This window comes from Candoia aspera, chromosome 3 (assembly GCF_035149785.1).
Source record: "Candoia aspera isolate rCanAsp1 chromosome 3, rCanAsp1.hap2, whole genome shotgun sequence".
Lineage (NCBI taxonomy): Eukaryota > Metazoa > Chordata > Lepidosauria > Squamata > Boidae > Candoia > Candoia aspera.
In genome coordinates, this window is record NC_086155.1 from 188757068 (window position 1) to 188784963 (window position 27896).

The window sequence follows — 27896 nt, forward strand, 5'->3', positions numbered from 1 at the left end:
GAAGATTACCCCTGAGGCGCTTGTCTTTGGGTTGGAGGTTTCTTTCCTGCGTCTCTACTCTCTTCTGGGCTTGATACTTTTTTTGACATACCCATGCACATGCTTGCTTTTGGTTCTCTTTTATGAAACAGACTCTACAACAAAGGAGAGGGTTGGGCTGTTTTAACCCTCCTTCCTAGGCAGCACCAAAACTCTGGATCCCAGGAGGGAAAAAAGTGCCTACTCATTCTGGATGGTGAGTTCCCTCTTCCACACATTGGTTCTCCCTTGCCCTTCTATGGATGGCCATGTAAACTGGATTGCTATTAATCATAACCACTTATTTTTTATAGGAGTCAGATGTATGAAATGCTCAGGTTTCATAGACCACAGTTAGTATTGAATAATTTATTATACAAAAGATTTAATCCAATATTCTGCTTTCATATTGGGCAGTCATATCTGCTGGTTCAGTTGTCCCCTCTGATCCTTCTGATAAGCACAGAGCAGATTTGCAAAGTGGCAGGTTATCCAGGCAAACAAACATTTAGTCCACAGTTTGGGCTACTTCATTTCTATCTTGTTCCTACCTATCCTATTTCCTCTTCCTTTACTCACAGAGTAAAACTGACTTGCTTACTAATTTTGCTTGCATTGTGTCATTAAATCCGTAATAAGAGTTCCCCCTCCCCCATTATATCTTTGACTCATCTGTATTTGAATTATTTGTTTATTTTCTATCCCACCTTTTTACAAATAACTCAAGGCTGCTAACATACCTAATATTCCTTCCTTCTCCTCTTTTCCCCACCACAACAACCCTGTGAGGTGAGTTAAGCTGAGAGAGAGTGACTGTCCCAAGGTCACCCAGCGGGCTTTTATGCCTAAAGCAGGACTAGGACTCACAGACTCCTGGTTTCTATCCTGTTGCCTTAACCACTAGACCAAACTGGCTTTCTCATTATTATCAATATATGCTGCTAGCTGTAGATTTGTTACCTAATGGCACTGATTTGTCACTATATACTAAGTAGTGCTGTTTTATTAATTAATTAAATTTAATTAATTCTATTAATAGAATTAACCCTGCTGGCTGGTTAAGGCTGCCTGGGAGGAGTCATGTGATTAGGTCCAGGTGGTGGTTAATTTCTTTTTGAGGGAGGTGGTAGTTCCACTGGCTCTTAAGGAAGTGGTGATGTGCCCCCTTCTCAAGGGGCCATTGCTCCACTCAACTAGCCTGGACAATTTTTATCAAGTTTCCAATCCTCCCTTTTTAGGGAAGGTTATGAAGAAGGTGGTCACATTGCAGCTTCAGAGGACTCTGGATGAAACTGATTACCTAAACCCCTTTCAGTTGGGATTCAGGCATGTGTAGGGGACCAAGATGACATTGATTGTGCTTTTGGATTACCTCTGGAAGAAGCGGGATGAGTGTAATGCATCCACCTCCCTCCCCTCCTGTTTAACATCTACATGAAGCTGCTGGGTGAGGTCATCCAGTGGTTTGGGGTGAGGTATCATCAGTATGCCAATGATGTCCAGGTTTATACCTCCATCCCAAGTCGCCTGCTTGAGACCATGAACATCCTGTCCCTATGCCTAGAGGCTGTGGGGGCCTGAATGGAACACAACAGGCTTTGGTTCAACCCAAGGAAGACTGAGTATCTTTAGGTGTTTGGAACTTCTGGTGCCGGGGATCTTACATATTTGGTTCTGGATGAGGTGGCACTGCCTCAGACAGACCTGGTGTACAATCTGGGGGTCCTCTTGGACTCACAGCTCCTTCTCAAAGACCAGGTGGCAGCCATGGCTAGGAGGGCCTTCGCACACCTTCGGGTTGTGTGCCTGTTCATGGACCAGAAGGCCCTGCTCACTGTCACTCATGCCCTCGTGACTTCCCCATCTGGACTACTCAACGTGCTCTACATGGGGGTGCCCTTGAAGAGCATTCAGAAGCTTTGGTGCAGAATGTGACAGCATGGATAGTAAATGGAGTTGGCTACTTGGCATATGATTTGTGAGCTGCATTGGTTGCCAGTGTGCTTCTGGGTGCAATTTAAGGTGCTGTTTTTTTCCTTTAAATTCCTTCATGGCTTGGGACCAGGTAATTAAGAGACCGTTTCTACCCATTCCATCCAGTCCGGCAGGATGAGCATGCTCTGGGTGGAATGCTGGCTGGCAAGCCCAGAAGATGAGCCTTTTTTGCCATAGCGCTTGCCCTCTGGAACATTCTCCCTTGGGAGATTAGGTTGTCCCTCAGCTGTTGGCCTTTTGCAAGGCCGTAAAGACCTGGTTTTGTGCCAGTCCCTGGAGTCCTGAGTGTGTGAAGGGACCCATCTCTTGGTCATGTTAATGATTAATTACTTTTATTTCACTCGGCTGCTATGTATTTTAATTTATGTAGTTATCAATGTAATTGTTTTTATTTTTACTTTTAACGTTGTGTGCCACCCAGAGTCACTTGCTGAGATGTATACATGGATTAAATAAACGTTTTTAAAAATATAGTGAGACAAGGAGCCTGGTGCGTGCCAAAGGAGTTCTCTGGAGATACTCCATTGTCTACTTCAGGCAAAGAATCTATTTAGTCCTGGTTTTGTTTTTTAAGGTTAATGTAACAGGAAGTCTTGCAAAGATTCTATTTTAATAATCTAAAATAGGAATTCTTCAATGGGATGTGAACAGGAAAATAAATAACAATTGTTTTTTGAACTACTGTAATCTCTTTTCAATGTTTTTGACAAAAATTGCAAAGTAATGTTTTATGGAGATTTTCATGTGATTTGTGCATTTTATCTTGGCCAATGTCTTATCCTGGTTAACGTGTTTTTTCAAAATTCTTTAGCATAAAAATTAATGCTTTGAATTAATATATTTCAGAATATTTAAAATCTTTCCATTTTGAAATTCACTCCTGTGGGAGGTTCAAGTATCTTGGTTTACCCTTAATTGCTTTTGATAGCTTTTATTTGTCTATTCTGATGCTTTTGTTCTTTATGAATAGTTTTAGAAAATGCAATTACTATTTTATTTGGTATAGTAAATAGTATTGGAAGGGTGGCCATGGTCATTCATGCAAGCATTTCCTGCAAGCTTAGCTGTTATTAATTCACCCAGTGGAATATCTGAATACAGAGGCTAGAATTCATAAAATAGCAACACCTTTTTGTTATATATAACTCAAGGTGGTAAACATACCTAATACTCCTTCCTCCTCCTATTTTCCCCACAACAACCACCCTGTGAGGTGGGTTGGGCTGAGAGAGAGGGATTGCCCCAAGGTCACCCAGCCGGCTTTCATGCCTAAAGCGGAACTAGAACTCTCAGTCTCCTGGATTCTAGGCCAGCACCTTAACTGCTACACCAAAGTGTATGTAAAATACATGCAAACTGTATGAATGTATGTATGTAAGTATGGCAGGCAAAAGCTATAACCGAGAGATAGCAAAGCTAAACTGTAAGAATTACCAACTATCAAAACTTAAAATAGAAATTCTGTACTCTAAGGATTATTTATGGAAAGTAATTACCACACAAAAGACCAGCACAAAAAACAAAGCTTGGGACAGGAAAGACAGAGAAGGAAGAGTTAGAATAAGTGCCTATGTGGAAATAGGCAGTTACCATAAGAAGAGAAAACACTGCTAAAAGGAATGAAGGATTGGTTACAGAAACTGCATGATGGTTAGGTACATGAAGAAGAGTAAAGGATACAGCAAGGTGAACCGCAAATCATGCAGAGAAGCATGAGCAACAGTGCATCCTTCAACAAGATGCAGTGGGTGGAAATCTTGGAACAAGTGAACCCTGAAGAGTATCTATTAGAATATATCTGTGAAGCAGGAGATCCATCCAAGCAGTCAAAGAAGAGCCAGAAAAGGCATGCCTGACCACCAGTCAAACAGGAGGCAAAAGATATGTCCAACCAGTTGTACAAAGAGGAAACAAACAACATGCCCAATCAGCCAACTGATGCATAGCTAGCAAGAAGGAGAATCTGAATCCCAGAGGTCAAGGTGTAACCAAGGGCATAACTACTAGAAAAATCTCAGATACGGTGAGAACCCATGAAATACATAAACCTACCACCTGGAAAGACATCAAAGAGGTGCAGTTTAATATCTATTTGCTAGTTCTTCGTATCTGAAACTTGTTTTGGGCTTTTGATATTATGATGAGAGCCTCATTGAGCTATTCATTTATTTAATTAATCCATTTATATGGCTTTCCAAATCACCAGTTGTGATTCTGGCAGCTAATATAGGATTAAAACCAAAACCAACCAGGTAAAAATAGCACAGAGGAGAACATACAATAAACTGAGGCCAACCTACAATCATTCAGTATTCTAACTGTTACAGACAAGCTCATCCAGCATCCTGCCCCTATGCTGAGGGAAAAGCCAGGTCTTCAAGGCCTTATGGAAGGCCAACAGGGTTGGGGCATCTGTATCTTGTGAATTTAAGACTGAATCTTGTGGGGCAGGCTACAAGCAAGTTAAATAATTATTTTTATCACAAATATAATATATGGAAATTGTGAAGTAATTTTGGAGGTAGTAGTGATTACCTCTTCTACAAATGTATGAATCACTGCAGTATTTTTGAAGTTTATTATGTTTCATTTAATTTGCTATTGTATATAGTAAATTGTTTTTCATATGCTTTTCAGTCACTCAAGTAAACTACCAGATTTAAGTGTCACTGATTATATGGCTAATATACATCTTATACATCTTAAGATTCCAGTATTTCAAGTAATTCTGTAAAAAAAATAGATGCTGATCACAGAGTATTATCTCCTAGAGACATTATGAATTTTATGTTTTTATGATATTGCATGAGTAGTGGAAAACTGGTTTGGATGCAAGATGTAGTTAAATACACATGTTTTTCTGATGAGGCTCAAAAAAGAGATATAGAACAGGTGGTAGGGTTTATGTCCTATATACTGCACTCAGTTGTGCACTTACTTTTTTAGGGGTAAAGAAGAACAAAAACAACCAGTGACACAGTAAGTAAAAACACATAAAAGTGCAGTGGGCTTTACTTCTCTACCTTTGCCATTTTCTGCTTTCTGCACCTTTGATGATTTTAAACTAATACCAGATAGGCTGCAGTTAGTTATCTGCTTTCTGATTGGCTTGTAAGAGCTGCTTGCAGTGTGTTATTTCATCCACATTTCAGATGGATGTAGTTTCTTGCTACCTGCTTGCGGACTATTCTAGTTTAAATCTTTTCTCCCCTGATATCCTAATTGTGGCTGACTTAACTGCAGTGAACATTTCCATTGGCTGTAGCTTTTTTGCATTTACATGATGATGATGATGATTGGATAAAAAAAATTATACTAGTATGATTTCATTTGGTTATTCAGTCACATTATTTGCTTATTTGAACAGGTGGTTTCCCTTTAGTGGGTTCACTGAGCTGGTAAATAACGTTCTTCAGCCACAGCAAAAACAACAAAATGAAAAGGAGCCCCAGACGTAAGTAAGCTACTATGTGTAGATTTAGTATCGCTCTAGCATTAAAACATACCAAAGAGTATGTTTAAGTGATAACTCTAAAAGAACATCTTTTAAATTGAGGCTGCAATCCTATGCACTTTTTCTGTGGAGTAAGTTCCACTGAATACAGTGTTATATACTGATTAGTTAGCAAGTATAAAACTACACTAAATAGTGTTGATTTTCAAATTTCCATTGGCAAAGTGAATTGAACCTGGCCTTTAATTTGATTGGTAGGAGTGCTTTTGGCTTTGTGTCATACTAACTCCTTGCATTCATGCAGAACTCACTGAAAGTAATATGATTTAACTTTCACATATATCAGATAAATATACATGATTGATATGAATGTAGAGTTGAAATTTCAGACCATTTTTGTTGCCTAGAAAGTTTATATACACTTAATATTTTATACATCATCACTGAGCCATTCTTTGTCAATATCTGTCAAGTTGCTAGGCTTTGACTGACGTTGTTTTTGTTTTGAGTGGCATTTATAAATGACTATCCCTTGAGGAGAAAGTAAGAAACTAACTCCTTTAAAGAAAAAGATACAGTGATTATAACAGAAATGGCAAAGCTAGAATACACAGGAGTATGTCAAAAAGAGCTGAACATCAATAATTTTTAAAGCAGGACATAAAGTGTATCTTGTAGTTTCTAAAGTTTTAAAAGTGTCTTTCAAATTAGTAGGTTTGAAAATGATGGTAGGGATTAGATTCTTTATGTACTGGTTATGTTCACCTCTTAAATATTTTGGAACATTAATGACTATTGCTTCAATATTAGCAGAATATCTGAAGAAAAGAGAGGAAAATATAACTCTATCAGACATTTCTACTGATGTATGAGAATTGTCCAGGCACTGAAAATTGTTTGCTGCATAATTGGGGTGGGTGGGTGGAGAGAAAACATTTTATCTTTATTACATATTATTTTCTTGAAAATTTCTAACATGTCTCTCTTTGTATTAAGTTCTTGCAGTCCATGTGCTAGTTAGAATCTCAACCCTAGTTTTTATCTATGCACACTATAGTAGCTTTGAAAAATTCAGACCATGTTTTAGATACACATATGTATGTAACATACTTGTTTCTAATTGAGGAAGATCATATTTCTGTGATTAGTCTGGGATATATCAATAACTGCCATTAGAACTAAGAGAAATATTATTATGAACTGTAAGGAATATGATATTAAATCAGAGTTATGTACAAATATATACACACACGTCTTTTGAATCTTAATTCTGTTTTTATTTTTTAAAATGTTTAATAAATGTTTCCAACGTCTACCGAAAGTCCCATTGAAATCAACTGGCCTTAATGCTCTTGTGACAGTGATGTTAGCAAAGCTCATGTGTTTGCTAGAATAAGAACTCTTAAGTGACTAAACACAAACCTTGAACTAGCTGATGTGATGTAATATTACCAAGGTTAAAATACCTGCTGGTTAAGAGATGACCACTTTCTTGGTCTCTTTTTATCTGCCTTGCACTCTAAAAAAATCATTTTTATAACCACTTTGATTGCTCCTGAATCCTGTATAAGCATCTTGTACTTACTTTTAAAACTCTCCATGACTTTGATTTCTGTTTGTTGATTGGTGTTATATTCCAACATACCATTGCTTATTAGCTTTGCATATTCAGTGCCACCATTTTCAGCCTTCTAGAGCTCTTAAGCTTCCTGTAATGACTCTTCCTTTCTCCTTGCTGCTGCTTGTAATTAGGGCCACCTTTTAGGACAACTATTTAATGCTTTTCCCCCTGCTCCCCATCACTCGCAAAATCCTCTGTAACATTTTCAGAACAATTTTCTAGTTACTGCATTTTTTGTAACTATACTTCAATATGTGCAACTGAGATTTTTCTTTGTCTCCATAATGTGTCTTTTCCTGTTCCATGTATTTTGCCAAATGCCATTCACTTGCAATGCAATATATAATTAAATAAGCATACAGATTATAGGGGGATTAAGTTTAATTACAATAAGCATAACTTCCCAATTGAGAGGTAGATTCTAACTGAAGAATTCAGCACTGGGGTTAGGATTTCTTTAATTTAGTGTATGAAGCTGGCCTATTAAGATGAAATTCATATGAATGCTAAACACACAAGGAACAGGTTTGTGTTCACCTGACCTATGTCAGATGAAGATTTGAACGAAGTCTTGCTTTTCTAAGTGTTGGTTGATTTTACAGAGATTTTCAATCTTATGGAAAGATACTACATACATGCAGCTCATACCCATATAGGTTTCTTTTCCAACATCTTACTGTATTTAAGTTGGTGATGGGAACTGTGAGCATGATCTTCCTTTCATTCAACTTTTCCCATTAAGATTCGAGAAGGAGATAAATTAGTGAACATAATTTACTAAATAAAGTGTAACAAATCCAAATTATTTTCTAAAAGTTTCAGAGGTTAAATTTTTATTTGTTATAAAATGTGATTTATAATTAGTTTTGTAGAGAATTGAAATGATGCTACATTAGCAGTATTTTGATTATTTTTCTCAGAATAAGTGTTGAAATAAAAACTTGAGATTTGTCATTTTAAAATGTAATAACATTCTTTGTTAATTATTTGAGGTCTGTTAGCTTGTTGAATAAATGGAATATTATGGTGTTATATTATTTTTGCTACTCTTGTTTAAAAATTATCATACTTCCTGTAAATCATTGTTTAGATCATTTCATGTAGCACATAGGTGGATTTCATTTTTATGTTTTTATTCTTCTAAAAAGAAATAAATGTTTATTTGGTATATTTATTTAAAAGAAGTACAGTAAATTGATTTAGGTAAAAAGAGATTGAAATTCAGAAGTGAACATATTTGAAGACACAACCTTTTAATTTTAACAGTACAGATTAGAGTAGGTAGCTTTATATTATCATCATTTTGTGGCCTGATTGCCATCACGTAAATGTTGACTCTCAGCAACCACATGTGGAGATCTTCTCCAGGATGATCCAATAATCCAATCTGATCCTTCAGATCTTCCAGTGTCGCACCTATTATGACTATAATCAAGTCTTCCATCTTGCTGCTGATTGTATTCTTCTCTTTCCTTTTACTATTCCCAGCACTGTAGACTTCTCAAGAAAGCTGGATCTTCACATAATGTGTTCAGAATATGATAGTTTGAGACTGGTCATTTGTGCCCTGAGTGAGAATTCAGGACTGAGTTGTTCTATGATCCATTTGCTTGGGTTTTTTTGTTTTTGTAATATCTGAGGTATCTGTTTGTACCACAAAGGGGTAGGAGGGGTTGGATGGTGCCAAAATCAAATCAGAGAAATAACGAATAAATAAATCCTTCACATTTCTAGGTATTAGCCATGAGTGTATTCATGAGTGTATTTCAATTCCTTCTATAGAGATCTGGTTACCCAAATAGTCTAATTGGGAAAGATCAAGCACAGTTTTCCAACTTAGAAAAAAGTGTTTCTGGAGTCACAATAAGACATTTCCAATGTGAGTCTTGTGCAAAGATGGGACTTCTGAAAAAGCAGTATGTCGTCCAAGTATGCCATTTGTCTATTTGTCCAAAATCCTGGGAAATATTACATTAATGAATCTGGAGAAGATCATGGGACAATTAATCCATACAGCATTACTGTATATTGAAATTTGCCATATCTACAGTAGTATCAAATGCAGTTAAATATTTGTGTCCTTCTTTCACTCTGATCAAACTATAAGGACCTCTTAGGTCCATTTTTGTGAAAATATATGCTTTTAAAGGGGGTCCAGTACATGTAAAATAAGGGGCAACAGGTAGTGATCTCTAATTGTTCCTTTCTCCCAGTGAGCATCTGGATTATGGATTTGCAGCCAATTAATACCCAGCACAATTGACACATGTAAGGAAGTTGTAACATTGAGCAGTAAGAATTCTGTATGGCATTTATTGTCAGTTACAAAGGTATTGTGCATTGGAAAACAAGACCAGTTTGAAAAACTTGCCCATCAATTGTTTCACCAAGCATAGGCTTCTCTAGTATCTGTGTGGGCAATTTAATTTTTTGCACTGTGGTCCTATCTATGAAATTGGCTGTGGCCCCTGAGTCAATAAGTGCTAAGAGTAAGTGTAACAGGAATAATAAAACATACTTGCTGTTGTTGGTTGTTTAAGCTCTTCTTAATTGTCTGAGGTCCTCCATGACATGGCCAAAGGGACAAGCTCAAAGACATGGGTGGATTAGGGCCTGTTGGGTGCTATGCATACCTTTGCTTCTGCAGCTCCCTCTGCCAACACCAAGCCTCTCCAGCTTCCTTCTCTGCCAACACTGAAGCCACCCCAGCCAAGATGGGTACCAAGACACAGGGGAGATATCCCCAGGTATGGCCTGTGCCCTTCAAAGTCAGCACCTTAGAATCTAGTGGCATCCTTAAGCCAGCTGGTTGCCTCATTGTTGGCACCATCTGGATGAGGGGAGCTGCAGCTCTGTGCGTTCACCAAGGAGAAGACTTGAACTGTGCTGTGTCTGCCTTTCAGTTGCTGAAAGCAACTTAGACATCCAGATTCTTGCTCTCTGTTCCATGCTGCTTGTTCCTTGTTCCTATGTTCTTCCCCAAGACTCTAACTTTCCCCTTGGTATTTTTAAGACTTCATTTGCTTCTCATGGACTGCTCAACCCAACTTTATGTCTCATCCTTAGCTCCTGGTAAACTTGGTGTGCAGTGGCACATTCCCTCACCCTCTTTTAACTTACTGGCTGATGAATTTAGGCCAAGGTACACAAGGGCTAGCTTCCAAGATTCTGTAATTTAATCCTTGCTCATTGCTATAAACCTGCCTATTTTGAATCTGTCTTGTTTTCTAGATTATGCTATAAGGGGATCTCTCCCTGATCTCTCAAATGGAGTCTGCAGGTCAGAAATACTTTTTTATTAGTTTCACTGGTAAACTCCAGGCTTGATTACTGTAGTGTGCTCTGTATAGAATTGCCACTTAGTGTAAGTCAGGAATTTCAATTGGTGCAAAATACTGCATCCAAGTTGGTCTCCAGAGTATCCTTCAGAGACCTTATCACACCAATTCTGAAATATTTCAGTGGCTGCAAATCTGTTTCTGGATATATTACAAGGTCTTACTGTTATTATTTGAATAATAATTATTTTATTTTTAAAGCTCTTAATAGCTTGGGCCCACATCACCTAAGATAATGTATCCTTTTGTGAGATTCCTACTGCCTGCTAAGATTACGGGGAGGCAGCTGGACCACCTGGCTCCTCCCACATTGGTCTTTAAAAGCCCTTTAAAAACACATCTTTTTCCATTGGCCTGCAAAGGTTAATTGTTATTTAAGAAGTTTTAATCTTTCACCAATTTAATTTAACTTAATCTTACAATTTTATAGTTTATTATTTTTTAATTTTTTTATCCTGCCTTTATTATTTTTATAAATAACTCAAGGCGGCGAACATACCTAATACTCCTTCCTCCTCCTATATTCCCCACAACAACCCTGTGAGTTGAGTTGGGCTGAGTGAGAGGGATTGGCCCAAGGTCACCGAGCCAGCTTTCATGCCTAAAGCGGGACTAGAACTCTCAGTCTCCTAGTTTCTAGCCTGGTGCCTTAACCACTAGACCAAGCTTTTTATGAGTCCTATATGTTTTAAATGTTTAGTATTTCTACAGCACCCCAGGGACTACAGTGATGGGTGGTCTAAAAATCGTAATATATATGATACAGTATATGATATGCCACAGTATGATATATAAATAAAAGTTGTGGCCATTTTATTCCCAATATCTATGTTCAGAGGTTTTACTAAGAGGTAACCTGATTGATTGATTGATTGATTGATTGATTGATCAAATTTGTCATCGCCCATCTCCCAGAAGGGACTCAGATTAAGTAAGGGAAGCTGGAATCCAATATAGATTGGGTTAAATTTTAATCTAAAACTAAATTTAATTGTTACAACAAATAATGATTAAGCTGGAAAACTCCTTGAAGTACTTAACCGCCAATTCCCAAACCGAGTATGAAGCCAGATTCTGTGGTCAACCAAGATGCAAACTTGCTATCTTCAGTTATGTATTAAGTGGTTAATACATGTAATTTGTTTAGAGAAATATGCATTCCATTGGACAAAAAAGATTTAGCCTAAATGTAAACATCTAAGCTGTTAATTGAAATCTAACTGCCAAGTTAACAAACTCTCCAACAGCCTAGTTGTTACTGGATGCTTGCAAAGCATTTTACTTAATGGAATACTTTTGTTAAAAATGTTTTTGACAGACTTAATTTTAGCCCTAAATTTAATAATTTTGTTTCCCAATTTTATTCTCTCTCAACTATATTGAAGATAAATGCTTTTGACTCAGATCCATTTAATTCAAGTGGAAGCTCAACAAGGCTGGCGATTATGCCCTATCTTTTTTTATTTCAATCTTTATACTAGGTACAGTTATTTGAACCATTCTAGTCAAACAAGGAATTGTAGTAAATAAGACAGTACATACAGTTATTGCTTATAACATATATTGCTAGTAATGGTTGCCAATCTTCTTTCTGACATTTAAGTTAGGGTTGACCCTCTAACTCTTATTTAGAGTTTGAGGCATAGCTATTAATATATCTTAATGCAATTTAGTTAGTTAAGAGATCAGCTATAACTAAGCTCCATGTCTGGCACAGGTCTCCAACCTGGCTGCTTAATATCTTGATGTAACAGTTACAAAGGATATTAGTTAGCTGAAATGACAGGAGGATTTTAATCTCACTAGAAAGGAAAACTAAGAGACTTTCAGATTAGAGTCGGACACGACTGGACTTTACGTCAAGGGAAACCTTTACCTTTACTTTACTTTCCCATTTCTGCCAAACTGGTATCAAGAACCTGGCTTCTCATAATGGCAGAAGTAGATAACTGTATATTTATTTTTGAAGTGCCAAGGAAAGTCTAGGTTTATAGATTTTAAAATGTATCAACAACAGCATAAAATGCTAAAAATCATCCAGGGACCTTCTCCTATTTTATAGGTACAGCTTTCACACATATAGGTTTACCTCCAGTTATTCCAGATGCTCAAAAATAATTCCTACCAATGCCTTAGAACAATTAACAAATCTTATTTTGCTAACCACATCCAGAGTTTGGAAATAATGGAGACACAAACTAACACCTGTAGTACCTCCATTCATCCTACTATTAGACTTTCCATAATGTAGGGATACAAATAAATAAGCCCAATGTAGAAGATAGATGTCTAAAGTACCTTAACAGATTTTAGGAATATTTTTGATAGGGAAGGGCCTGCAAAACTCAATAAATCCAAGTTTTTTCTAATAGTTTATAGCCACAGTACTCAAACTGTGCCTTGTGGGGCCCCAGGGTGCCCCAGTGAACTCATAGGGGTGCAGTGGGGTATTTTACTACTTTTTAAATGGAACTGTTTGTTTGCTGCTGTACCCTGGGATGCCAAAATGCACAGTTTGGGAACTGCTACGGGTGCTGTGAAAATATTACTGAGACACTCAATGCTGTGAACTGAGAATGTTTGGGAACCTCCTGTTTATGGTATTTTAGTTTAAAAAATTGCAAATTCACATGTTCTGCACTAGCATCTGACAGAATGTCAATATGAATTGCTCTTTAACAGAATTCAGACAACTCTTTATTTCATCTATCAAGAGCGTGAAGGTTGTTTTGCCAGGCTGTATATATACACAAGCCTTCAAGAATATAAAGAAAATTATTTATGATGGTACATTTCAGAGTCTTTTCAGACTCACTATGACATAATCTTTTAAGAATTTCTGTTAAGTGAAAGAAGGCGCCGTATACATCAGTAAAGTAACATGAGGTAAACTTTGATTTTTTCCAGAGTATTAGAGAACATATAGTGTCCTTGACACATGGTTCCATATTTGATGGCACTATTTAAATTTATTGAGATTTTGATCAGAGATATTTGGAAAAATTATTTTAACTGGTATTATTTATGCTTCACTTTGAAATATGACATATTACTCAAAACCTGACAAATGGTTGGGCTATCTTTCCATTTGGTGGAAGATTTGATTCACTGTCTGATAGGGCCTTTGTCCTGGTCATTTTTTTCTAGATTTCTATCTCTCTTATTGCTAAATCCTTGCAATAGGTAGTAATAAATCAAATAACAATTACATATTAATCTGAAAGGAAGATGGCTCCTCATTTAACACAATCCACCCTGCCAGGAAGAATAGATAGGAAAAAAAAGTATGATGCCCTGTTTTCTCACCATTTCAACCTAAGGTTGTCAAGTCCAGTTGAAACCAATCCAGGACATTTCTATCTCCCCAATGAATGTGTGCTTTTGATACACTTGTGTGTGTGTATGTGCATGTGTATTGTATGTGTACATATATACCTCCTAGAAGCCATCATTTTTTTTTTAATGATGGTCTAGAACAAAAAAAATACTAATTAATAGTTAAAGCTAGTGAAATAAGATATTCTGTATAAAATTAATTAGGTCTTTCAGAGAATCAGGATTGAACAAAGCTTTGCATATACTGAGGTAGAACTGACCTAAAGAAGATTAGAAATTCTTCCTAGAATAAAACAATAATTGATTAATTCATAAAACCAGATAGGATGGTAAATAAGTTGCTGATATATCTATAGAGGGAAAATTAAGTCTAAATAGAAGACTAGAGGGTTATAAGCCAGGTAAAACAATGCCCAGTTGTAACAAAAAAATCTGTTGAATAAAAGCAGTCATTAAAAGCTGAAAAATATAGGGCAGGTTTTACCTGAGATGTAAAAGTACTTAAAAGTCTGATAAACAGGAAGAATATTCTGAACACCACACACACACACACACACAGACACCCCCCCACACTTTTACTGCTGCACTTCAGACAATAGCAGTGTCATTTGGAAAAGGGCCTCTAAGAATATAAAGTATGGCGAAGAAAAGTGCTTTACTTCTATCTTTTTTGAGTTCTTGTATATTTCCTCAAATCACATGAATTTATGATTATGATAAAATATGTTGGAATTTTAATAGAACTATATGAATTTATGGAAGAATTGATTTGGTGGTTGTCATACTGACTAACAGTTTCCATGCTGCTGATAATGGACTGTGAGTATTCTGTTAGGCTGCTTCATCAATATGTTCTCTGTTGTTTGTATGTTCTGCTTGATTTGATGAAATCTTGTCTTGTCCTCTGAATTGTATGCAGTGTTTGTGGATTGAATCAAATATTTAGTGGACCAATAAGTGCCTTTGTTTATTGGGAAAGTGGCTATGATCTTTTTCCCTCCCTCATATCATGCTTTAAGCAAATTTCAAATAGAACAGATATTGTTTGCAAGAATAATCCTACTAAAAAAGGGGAGGTAGATTGAATGATTTGGCCATTTAAATAACTGGCATTATATGAAATGCTTATCATATATAACATTATTTGTGTGATAATGCCAAAGCATTGACAAAAATTTGAACTGGGTTTGTGTGCACTGGAAATTGATATATCACTATGAACAATGTGTAGTGTAGGATGTTGATATTTACCTCAGATCTTTATTTTTTCCTCTGCACTAGAATAGATTGATTTTATCATAGTTTGTTAGTTTAACAGATTATTTATATGTATGATGGTGTTTATTGCTAGTATCTCTGCCCTATTTTTTTACTTGAAGTTTTATTTATAGGAACAATTATGATCTGCTGCACTAAAATCATTATGTGACAAATAGCATTACAGTACTAATTCTGGTAGTCTATCATCACTGTCTCTATCACTGTCATCATTCTCTCATGTATAGATTACTCCATAGTTTATTTTTTCTACAGTCATACATACATAGTAAGTTTATGTGAACAGTGTAAGGTTAGATGATGGAGTGGTAAATGCTTCTGATTCCTGACTACGTTAGCACACCCAGCATTGTCTGTGCTTTTCTTCTATTCATTAAAAAGGAAAACCAACAAGTAAGAATAATACTGTTGTAGCGGTAAAAGGATACAAGTTACTTAATAATTTAGCACTCTCATGAATTTGTAAATGAAGTGGAATGAAATTGTTCTAATTCCTGTTATTATAATGTCTGGGGGTGTTATATTTCTATGTTAAAGTATATTATTGGACACTTTATTTTCATAACTTGATGACATTTTTACTGAATGTTTATTTTATATTTACTAATATGGATAATGTCTTCCCAGTAGCTATGTCTTAACTTTTTTCATATATACTGTATGTATGTATGTATGTATGTATTTATAAATTAAAATGATTAAGTTACCCAACTCATGATTCTAGACAGCATGCAAATTAAAAACACCTACTTAAAAAAATAAGTAAGTAAAACAAATGGCTATAACCAGGGGGAATTGACAAACCCCAACAACACTTACATAGTCCCATTCAGGAAAACACACATTCTGCCTAACCCAAACCCTGGAGAAAAAGCCATGTCTTTAAGGCTCATTTAAAGGACAGCAGGGTAAAGGCAATTTGAACCCTGGAGGGAATACCTTTTCAAAGGGCAGGTGCTGCAGCAGAGAAGACATTCCTTCAAGATCCCATCAGATGGCATTGCTTGATATACAGGACCTGGAACATGTTACTTTGTTAGATCTAAGAGGATGGACAGAAACAGTGGGAGAAAGGCGATCCATTAGAGAGTCAACCCCATGGCATTGTAACACCTTGAAATACACCCAGAATTTCTTTGGTAACCAGTGCAGCTTGTACAGCAGAGGTGTGACATGGAAGTATTGAGGCATACCCAGACTGCTTGCTCCACCACATTCTGGACCAGCTATAGGAGGCAAGTGAGAGCTGGATATAGAGTGTGTTGAAGGGTCCACACACATGGTGACTAAGGCATGAGTGACTGTGAGAACAGACCCTCGGTCCCAGAAAGGATGCAGTTAGTGCACCACATGGATCTGAGCAAAGGCCCTCCTGGCTACAGCTGCCTGTTCTTTGAGTAAGAGGATAATCCTCAAATTGCACACCTATATACAACTAAAAATGAAAAATTCATAGCATTGGAAGAATCAGGAACACATACCCACTAGGTCTTGTCAAGTTTGAACTTAAACCTGTTCCTTCCCATCCAGATCCCAACAGCTTCTAGGCAATGGGACAAGACCTTGACAGCATCATTGGTTGACTCCAGGTCAAGATATAGTATCATATCTGTTATTGATAATACCTAATGCAGCCTTTCTCAACTTTTTGACTCTGGAGGAACCCTTGAAATATTTTTCAGGCCTCAGGGAACCTCTTCACACATTCAGGCTCAAATATAGGCCAGAAGTTACAAAATTATTATATTCATTTCATGTGTAGGCCTCTATATATGCATTAACAGTGATCTTAAACTAAAAACAAAGAATGAAACTTACCTCTTTAATGTGAAGTTGCCAGAATTTGAAATAATTTTTCAAATAAATCGTGATCTCCCAGGGAACCCCTAGTGACCTCTTGTGGAACCCTAGGGTTCCATGGAACCCTGGTTGAGAAACCCTGACCTAATGTCTCATGGTGAAGAAATTGAAGATAAAGAAAGATTGGATATTTCAGCAGAGTAATGATTCACAACATCCTTCCAATCAGCCATGAAGTATTTACAGGAAAGAAAGAAAAAGGTGTTGGAGTGGCCTTCACAGACTTGAATTTTATTAAAGATATCAAACATGCAGTGCATGTAAGGAGACCTAAGAATATTTCTGAGTTAGAAAAGTTCTATAAGGGAGAATGGGAAAAAAAGCAAAAAAATAGATTTTTATCTGGCTACAGGAAATGTTTAGAGCTATTAATTCTATCAGATGTACTGAGTGTGACCCCTGGAGGGCCGATTCAGTCCACACGAGTTGGGAGACAACAGGGGAGGGTTTGGGAGGTGTGGAGCCGGCCATGTGTGAATTGGGGAGGGCTTGGGAGGTCTGGCACAGGCTGCGTATGAATTGAGGGAGGCCAGGGAGGGCTTGGGAGGCCCAGGAGAGGCTGTCCATGAATGTGTGTGTGTGGGTCCTGTGGGTGGGAACTTGTGACCTTCCCTACCAGCTTCCCCATTGACTTTGCTTGGGGGATGCTGGCATGGAAGTTTGCAAATGGTGATCATGGAACTGTGGCTCCCTGCAACGTAATTGCAAGCTGGGTACCCGAGCGCCTAGCTTGTGAGCACGTGACCGCGGGGGTGCTGCAATGGCTGGAACCTTGGAGACGGGCCGTATGTACATTTTATCCAATGCCTCCATAACTTCGAACTCTTGCTGAATGAATGGACATAAGCTGAGGACTACCTGTATTCTGAAGTAGCTAATAATTAAAATTATGGCAACTGTAGGATAATCAGTGAATGCTTTACCAGCAAGAGTGAAAGAAATAAATTCATTCTGAGGAAGCCTGCAGTATGAAGTATAGACTGAAAAAAGCACAGTACATACAGACATCTGGTATAAATTAACCTTTATCTTGTAGGGTTACTTCTGTTTCTCTCATATTTTATTGGCCATATGGGTCTCTTCTCTATAGTTAATTTTTAGTCTTGCAGTGAGTCTTATACTTAGAATGTACTTGGTAGATGGAACATTGCCAGGGTAAATCAAACTTCTAAGATGAATAAACAAATACTTCAAACTTATTTACTACTGTACCTTGTGAACAAAAAGGACAAGAAAAATGGCCTACAAAGTAATTTATTTTCTTCCATTAATTATCAGTTATTTGTTCAGAATCTGTTATGTGTAATTGTTTTCATAGGGCTATTGTTACAGAAATGTTAGTTATAATTGTTAGTATTACTGAAATACTGTATATTCCTCATTTCAGTAGAGTTTATGTACTTTTATCCTTATGTATATTTACCCAATTTCTGTTTAAAAGTTACAAATCCTACAGTAATTAATCCTTTGTATTTTACCATTTCTCCTTTGAGCTTTTGTAATTTTACAGTTTATTATTCTTAACCACATATTCATTTACTCTCTAATGCTCCCTCTCCCTCTAAAAACCCCTCTTATTTCAGAAATCAGTTGTTATTTTTAAGGTCAATTGGATGGATAGCATCAACAGCAGTCTATCTTACTGATCTTTTCTCTTATCCAAATGAAATGAAAGTATACATGCAGTATACATGAAAATGTCTAGGCGCCTTTGCTTCTTGCAGCATCTCCAGGTTTATTACCTATTCCTTGAGTGAGTTGACTTGCTCACCAAGTGCAAACTTCTACTTTTGGCCAGTGGGCAGATATTTATACATGTGAGGGTCTGTGAAAGGTATAGGATATCTGTATTTTTCTATATTCTCAAAATATGTATGTTTTAATGTATTTTACTAATCTGCATTATATGAAATCCTGTGTTTTTTTTTCTCTACAATTTTTTATCTATCTCATCTCAGAATACAGTATGTTCTAGAGTTGTAAATGCATTGCAAAATTCTATGAGCCTCCAGCTCTGTGTGCATGTTCTATTTTAAGTTTACCTACACATAAGGAAGTCTGAAATTTGTATGATCATAGAAAAATTATCTAGATATGATTTTCTTTTATTTTTTATATTAGCATGGTTATTTGTCATATTTGCCAATTTCCATAGCAAGATGTGAATAACTCAGCTAGCTATCCTAGTGAAGATAAGATACATGGAATCGAGGTAATAAGCAGCAAATAAATTAAATCTAGAAGGCTAAACCTATTTGGATTTTGGTGGACCAGTATAATATGCTTTTGATGGCCATAAAATTACTGAATTGAGCCCAATTCAGTAATTTGAGAACCATGCAATGCAGGATACTGATTAGAGGTTCCCAGTTAGGGCTACTATATCTGACCTACAAAAATCAGGGAAACTGGGACCAGTACTACATGATAACAAAAAGTTAAGATTTTCTGTAGCTTCTTATTGCCATCTAGTGGTTGTCCTGAATTTTGTAGCCCAGTTCAACACTAACAACCAATTATGAAACTCTGTTTCCCTTTGGAAACCAACAAACAGTGGTAATTTATTTCTATTTGATTTAATTGAATGACATTTGGTGAAATATTAATTTATTTTTATTTGCCAGATTTATATACAGCCTTTTCTCCAGGAATTGAAGGTGGTGTACATGGCATTCCCTCCTCCAATTTTTCCTCACATCAGCAACCTTGCAAAGTAGTTGGGCTGAGAGAGAATGATTGGCCCAAACTTACCTAATGAATCTCCCCAGTTCTAGTCCAACTCACTAAATTTCTGACAAATAAATGTAAAGAATTTTGTTTTAGGGTTTTTGTTTTTAAAGGGACACAGTTTTTATTACTTGGAATGTTTGTATCAAATATTGAGGGAATTGTCACAGTACAGCACCAACAGTGCTTGCCACGAGCAAAGAAACCTGGAAAATTTCAGTTTGAACATACAAAATATCATTGTACGATCACTGAAAATTGTAGAAAATGCAATGAGAATGGATAAAAAATGGAAACAGTACAGAAGCAGTAAGTCTTCGCCATCAACTGTTTTCTAAACACTCAGATATCAAAGAATACTGAATTATATCTTCTAATAGTTTAATTCAGCAACCCTTGAATGTCATAACCATAAATACATGGCTTAACTGTCAGTCACAGAATCACAGCTCTTCTTTACCTCCTCCTCCTCTCACTCCGGAGTCTTCATTATATATTATTCACCTGTTGTAATGGTTGCCTAATCCCAAATACTCAGTCTCACAAGCTCAGGCTTAAAGATAACTGATTTATTAAAGGAATAGTATGCAAATACAGAGAAAGCTGAGAATGAACAAAAGTGCGCCAAATACAAACTTAAAAGCCTTGCCTTCCATCCAGTCCCGCCCCAAGCACCCGTCAGCATGCACCCCCTCCCAGGTGCTAGAAACCGTTACACACGCCTGGGAAAGTAACCTTGAACAGGATTGCAAACCCAAACATACATTCCAAAGATCCAAAACAAAGCAGAGCGCAGGAATGGAAAAACCCAGAAATGAGCCAGGCGGGGATACATGGAAAATGGCTTGACATGTGAAATGTTACAATGTTAACAGAACATTGAAAGGGGAAACATGACATATCGCCCCCCCCCCAAAACAATGCTAAGGAGCGGGTTTGTCAGGGTAGGTAGAGTGAAAACGAGCAACTAGGCGTGGTGAGCGTACATCGGGAGCAGAAACCCATTCAGGATGAGGGAAATGTTTCCAGCGAACGAGGTACTGCAAAGTGGAACGCTGGCGGCGGGAGTCCAGGATTTCAGAAACCTCGAAGTGCTGTTGGTTATCAATCATGTTTATGTTTCTTTCTTTTTCATTATGGCACCAAGATGGTTGTCTAATGTCTGGGTTTGTGATTTGTTTCAGATTTAAGTATGTTGGAGGTTGCATGTGGCCCAGCTGGAGCCATGGGCTCCCAGAAGCATTTCAAAGGCTTGTAGGATTGATGGACGAAGCAGTGGCTATGCAGGTGGGCAGGGAAGAGTGGAGGCCCGTCTGAATTTACCTGGGTGATGTGGTAGCAGACAGCAGTTTTTTTCTTGCAGAGACCCTGTAGAGGGTGGGCAATGTTCAGTGTAGTCCAGTGCTTCTGGTTCAGCTGACAATCGGCATTTGGCTGGCTTCTGAAAACAATGGCTTTGGGAAGGGACTGGCTGGAGAGAAGTAATTTTGTTTTTGTCCTTTGTTTGTGATGGATGCCAGGGCAGGACAGGGCTGGCTGGTCTTGCAGGAGAACCAGCTTGCATCCTGCGGTTGCTGCTTGATCAGCCACATGGTTCAGTGGTCATTTGGGTGGCTTCTGTCTCCATCCCAAGACTAAGGACTTGGATGGCCTGGGATTCACTTTGGAATCTGGCTGCTGCATCTTAACGCTAGGTTAGCCTGCAATAAAGCTCACCTCCTCCACAAATTGATTGTGGATGAGAGGGCTTGCGTGCATCACCAAAATGTGTTTGGGTGTGGGGGGTGGCATGGGGTTTCCCCTCTTAGTTATCTGCCCTCTTGGAGGGTGGCAACAGCCATGACTCCGGGACAGACAGGTGGAAGAGGCTTGTTGTCATCCAGGAGTCTCTGGTGGCCTTTAGGGGCACTACCCCAGACATAGCCAGATATGAGACCCTCTTTGTGAGATTGGGTCTAAGGGATTAGTTGGACTGCTGCTCATTTACCTTCTCCCCTTCAGTGTAGCAGCGTCTCTACCTGAGCACCTTGACTCTGTGGTTGACTTGATGGTACAGTTTCCCAGGCTTACGTTTTGGAGGCCCTTCTTTGGGCCTGAAATCAGAGGTGTTCAGGAGTTTGTGGCCACCATGGCAACCATGGACCTGGCCCAACTTATTAATGAACCTTATTAAGAACACATATTAGAACTGGTCTTTGTTTTGGAGCAGTGGCATTGTGATCTGGGGTTGGGGGATGTTAGTATCAGTCCCTTGACATGGACAGTTCATGCCCTTTTAGCCTTGGAGTTCTCTTTGGTCCAATGCAAAGAGGAGGCACCTATTTGATTGGCTTGTGCCAGGTGAATGATGGACCAAGTATGGTTTCAAATATAACTTGAGATTTTCCCCAAAGCTCTAGTGAACAGTGCATTTGAGGCCTTGGTCATAGCTTGGAATAAATATGAGGCAGGGACTTGGACTGGATTGCACTGGTGCAGACTCTCTGTGATTGCGAATCCCATAGAGCTTCCTGATTTACTGAGGAGCTCCAGGAGATGAAGCGGCACAAGAGAACCTAGATTGCCACAGGCAAAATTTGAAGAGTGAAACTTACCAGGCACAGGTAAGAGCCTTTATTCGGACTTATCTTGTGGTGATAAGAGTGGCAAAGTGTGTGTATTTCTCCATTCTTACTGTATCTGCTGATGGCTGGTGGCCCTGTTTCAGGGGACTGGGTCCCTTATGGGTAAGGAGGGTTCAAGGCAGCCCTTGCAGGGCTGCTGTGAGGAATACTCTCAGCATCTGTCGGACAGAGTTGCTCAGCTTCACTCAGAGTTGGGCAGGGCCTATGGAAATGACTGAGACACATATGAGCTCATTTATCTGGGAAGAGTTTGATCAGGTCAATTCTGACACAGTGGACAGGGCCCTTGCTGCTGTGTGTTCTGCCACCAACTCTGGTGCCTCTCCAGGTTGGTTGAGGCTCCCCAGGAGGTGGCATGTGGTTGGATCCAAGTGTTGATTAATGACTCATGGTGGGAGGGGGTGGTGCTTCTACCTTGAAGAAGACAGTGGTAGCTCCCCTTCTCAAGAGGCCATCCTTGGACCCAACAGTGCTGGATAGCCTTTGTCCAGTCTCCAACCTTTCCCTTTTAGGGAAGGTCGTTGAGAGGTTGGTAGGTGCTCAGCTTGGGATTACCTGAACTCTTCCCATGTAGGATTCATGCTGGGTTACAATACTGAGATGGCATTGGTTGTGCTTTTGGTTGACCTTTGGAGGGCTTGGGATGGGGGTGGTACCTCTATCCTGGTCCTCGTGGATCTCTTGCTGGCTTTCAGTACCACCAACCATTGTATACTCTGGGCCAGCTTCAGGGGTTGGACGCCACTGTTCTGCCATGGTACTCCTCCTTCCTTTGTGGCTGATTACAGTCAGTGTTGGTGGTGGGGTAGAGGTCTAACCCTATGTCCCTGTACTGTGGGGTGTCTCAGGGTTTGGGTCTCTTGCCATTCCTTTTTATTATCTACATGAAACTGCTGGGTTAGGTCATTTGATGGCATGGTGTGTTATATGCAGTATGTTTCTACCCTGTGCCAGTCAGGCAATGCTGTTGAGATGCTCACCCAGTTCCTAGAGGCTGTGAGGGCTTTCATGGGACAAAGTGGCTCCAAATGAACCCTAGCAAGATGGAGTGCCTCTGAGTTTTTGGCCCCCCTGGATTTGGTGGGTTATTATATTTGATTCTTGATCGGGTAGCACTTGCCAAGACAGAGCTAGTGGTAATTTGGAGATCTTCCTGGATTTACAGCTCCTGCTTAAGGAGTAGGTGGCAGCCATGGTTACCTTTGTACAGATTCATCTTGTGCACAAGTTGCATCCATCCTTGGACCGGGAAGCTATGCTCACAGTCACTCATGCCTTGGTCACTTTCTGATTGGATTATTGCAATGTATTCTACATGGGTCTGTCTTTGAATAACACCAGGAAGTTACAACTAATCCAGAATGCGGCAGCACATGCAGTTTTGGGCACACCCTAGTTTGTCCAAGTTACATCACAGCTGTGTGAACTGCACTGGCCTCCAGTTCTTTCCAGATGCAATTCAAGGTCCTGGCTATCACATTTAAAGCCCTGAATGGCATGGGGCCAGGTTATATGCAGTACTGCCTCTCCCTAAGGGTATATGCCCCTTCTACTGGGTCAGATAAGCTGAGCATGCTCCAGGTCCCTTCCCTTAAATGTTGTCATCTGGAGTGACCCAGGAAACTTGCTTCTCTGTAGGCAAGCTCCCACTGTTCTAGACTTCTGGAAGGCCTTAAAAAGCTGGCTCTTTCCCCAAGTATTGGGTTAGGGTGAGGCTGGAGTTGTCAGGGGAATGGCGAAGAGAACCACGCTGAGTCAGATGCAGACTAGTTTCTTTATTATTCTCTACCATACACAGAATCTTGCCACACTAAGGTCCCTTAACTGAGCTGAAGGGAAAAATCCTCTTGTGAATCTAGGGTGGGGTGAGTCTAACTTTCTTCCTTGGCCTCTTCCCCTTCTCCAAGGAAAGCAAACTTTGAGAATGCTTGTCAGCCTGGAATGTGCTCTCCTCTCCCCCTCCCCGCACCGATCTCCATCTCATCACCTCCCCCCACCTTTCAGGGAGACATTCTACCACATAGTTTAGGGAATATAATTGTTCATGTATTGAGGAATGTTGTTTTAGGGCACTGGGAGTTGTTTTTTTATTTTGATTTTAATTTTTTTTTTTGATGTTTATTTATTTATTTATCCAATTTGTCCCTGCCCATCTCCTCCCATTTGGGGGACTATTGTTTTTATGAGCCACCAAGGTTTATGATACATAAGATGGTGGCCATATAATTTTTTTAAATACACACATAAGTGTATACATACATCTGAAATACTAACAAGCTCTGGAAGATTCGATTCGATTTTGGGGGTTTCCAACTTTCACTGAGATAAATTTTGACCGAATCAGATCTGCAGCATATTTTCAATATGAGTCTAAATATTCTACATGAGGTATTGTATAAATGCTATTGACCTTAGTGTGTAGTGCAGTTAGCATGTATGAATTATAGATAAAATCAGACCAAGTCAGGAATAAAAAGCTTGTAACCTTTCTGCCTCATATTGAGGGTGAATAGTAGATCACTATATTTGATAATCCATGATGACTTTCAATACATTGTACACATAACACAGACTGAAAATCATTTAGTCTACTTCTGGAATACAGGACCTGTCAGTCACTCCTAAGACTTGTAACTAGTCACATGCTTTTCTGTGTTTCAGATAAAGAAATATACTTGAAATGTTATGGAAAAGATGTAGTCAAAGTATAAGAGAAACATGGAGACCTATGGAAAGCAATATGAATTGAAACTGCAGGGTCCAAGTCAGATGAGAGGTAGATTATGACAACAGTGAAGTGACTAGACCTGGAAGCTAATCAGAATCAGGCCTGATTAATACTTGTATTGGAGACTAGCAGGAAATCCTGGGGATCTAGGCCATAGTGGGAAGTTGAAAAATGTCACAGAAGAAGGCTATGATGCACTACCCTATTGTTGCCAAGAAAACTTAATGGTTCTGCTTGTGATCACCAGAAGTTAAGCATTATCTTCACAAAAGAAGATAATGTATTATTAATTTTATAATTCCTGGGGGATTCTTACTGTAATATTTGTTTATCAGTAGGTGAATGTCATGCACTCATTTTCTTCTTTGGAGGGCCAACCCAGAAAATCTTATAGTCTAGATGTCACCTAACTAGATTATTGTGTCCATAGAATGGATGCATCCACTCATAATCTATTTTCTGTTCCATATTTACTAATTTCACATAATAGAGTAACTGGATGAGAATGGTGTATATTTACTGCTTTAAGATTTTAGACATTAGTTTCAAGGGAGGAAGTACTATGCAGAGGAGAACACTAGGCTGGGAAAGGTTCTGTTAATTTGTTATAAGGAAACAACAACTAATATTATCTTTATTAGGATAGTGCATCCTAACTTCTAAAATATAAATATAAGATTTTACATCTTTAAAGTATGTGTTTTACTCTTACATATGTATATTTGCCTATATTTTTTTTGTGCAGGAAACTACACCAACAGTTTGAAATGTATAAGGAACAGGTAAAAAAAATGGGTGAAGAATCGCAGCAGCAGCAACAGCAGCAGCAGCAGCAGCAGCAGCAGCAGCAGCAGCAGCAGCAGAAAGGTGATGCTCCAACCTGTGGCATCTGTCACAAAACAAAATTTGCTGATGGCTGTGGCCATAACTGTTCATATTGCCAAACTAAATTTTGTGCACGTTGTGGAGGACGAGTATCTTTACGTTCAAACAAGGTATGTATGAGATATGTTTATAAACATTCATTCTGGTGTTGATTGATTAATTTGTCTACAACTTTTTCAAGCCCGAGACCCACACTTTGAGTGGCATACTTGGGACTGTACTACAGATAGTAGTGGGTGGGCTCAGAACAAAATTTGATTTCATTCAGAGTTAGATAAAATTAAATATAGTTAGTATGAGTCCCACTAACTTGGATGAGGCCATTTAGGCATTAAATCCAATTCCTGAATTATTAAAATGAATTTTGTAATCCCTGATATGTGTTCAATTATATTCAGCTTTAGTTTCCCTTAAATTAAAAAAGAAAATCAGCATTACATGGTTACTTTCATCCAATGTTCCTGCTACTTCAGTTTCCTTGACTAAGTAAATAAAGTCTACAATGTTTATTTTCAAATCAAAGGTAGCTGATTTTCTTGTATCTTCCTCTAAACTCTGAGGGGAAAAGAGTATACTGAGGAGTAATTACTCCTCAGTCACATGCTTAATAATTTTCTCCATCTGTCACCTTCTGTCAGGTGTTGGACGTGAAGGCTTAAACGTCCCCTTCCAAACCTATTATTTCATCATTTATTTATATAGACTTGTGGATTTATTTGCAAGTTTGGGCTAAGTGTGCAAATAACTAGAAATGGGGTCAGATTACCTGCTGCGTTAAAGATATGTTTCAATCCTATGCATGGGTTTCTTCATGGTTTTCTTTTTAGGAGTCACAGGACCTGAGAGGGTCTGCTATTTGTTGAACTATCTATCTCCTTTCATGTGTTCTTCTAGATTTCTTTAACCAGTCATAATTTTTAGAGGCTGACTCAGATTTTTCTTATATTATAGAATAATAACTATATTTCCCAGTTGCAGCTTGTAGGAAAGACATTAATATTAAATATTTTATAGAAATATACATGTTCTATATAGCTTTCTTGCTCACATATTTCATACTTGCACTTTATTCTGAACTTTCTAGATAAATTAAACTTATTTGGAGGACATTGTATTTATAATTTGTAGATTCCTAAATTTAAAGTCAAGTGAGAGGTAGGAGAAAATGTTACAATGCAAGTGCACCTCTTCATATGTTCAAATACTTAATTACATGATCCCTGTTACTTTCTTGTCTCACACCCACCCCTTTAATAGTCAGGCAGCTTTTCATGTTCATTTAAGTCAGTCATTCTCATTGGGCTTTTCCCTTCTTTTTCCTCACTAACTTTCACAGCTTGGCAAACGTTGGGTTTTCCCTGCTACTCCTGATTGAGAAATGTCTGCATGGATGATGGTTTTTGTTGTTGTTGTACAAAAGCTCTCCCCTGAATATTGGAATACATATATAAAACATGCTGAAGGGTTGAAAAACTAAAAGTTAGCATCAGGGACAAAAGTTAGCACTGGAAATCTAAAGATGCAACTGGTCTTTAACTATCAGTGGATTATGATGTGTTTGACCTGAGAGAAATCTGAGGGACTAGTTTAAGTAATCCTTAACTATATAGCCTACAATGTGAATAGTGCATGCCATTGCAAGGCAGTTGTAAACTACTTTGTATCATATGATCTTTCTTGTACAAGAAGGATTTCCTCTGAAGACTGGATATGAATTACAAAATGATGATGCATTTTTGTAATCCTTCTGGTTTGAATTTCAGGAGTGGGAGAAGGAGTAATCCTATCATATAACAGTGCATAACAGCTCTTATGGTATCTCATAAGAGCTGTTACGTATTTTCTTATATAATAGGATTCATTAACCATGAAGGTGCAGTTGTCCTCTGATTCTTGTGAAAAAAAGGTGAAAGGTCCCCTGTGCAAGCACCGAGTCACGTCTGACCCTTCAGAGGGATGCCGCTTTCGCGACGTTTTCTTGGCAGACTAGAGCGGGGTGGTTTGCCATTGCCTTCCCCAGTCATCACCTTCC

The 27896-nt window shown here is 38.4% G+C and overlaps 1 protein-coding gene across 1 annotated transcript in view; it reads left to right on the forward strand.

Annotated features, from left to right (window-relative positions):
- LOC134494731 (regulating synaptic membrane exocytosis protein 2-like) overlaps positions 1 to 27896 on the forward strand; it is an 89623-nt gene that overhangs the window by 27697 nt on the left and 34030 nt on the right. The window contains exon 2 of the mRNA XM_063299978.1: positions 25725 to 25974. Within this exon, the coding sequence (XP_063156048.1) occupies positions 25725 to 25974 (250 nt within the window). The remainder of the gene's footprint in view (positions 1 to 25724; positions 25975 to 27896) is intronic.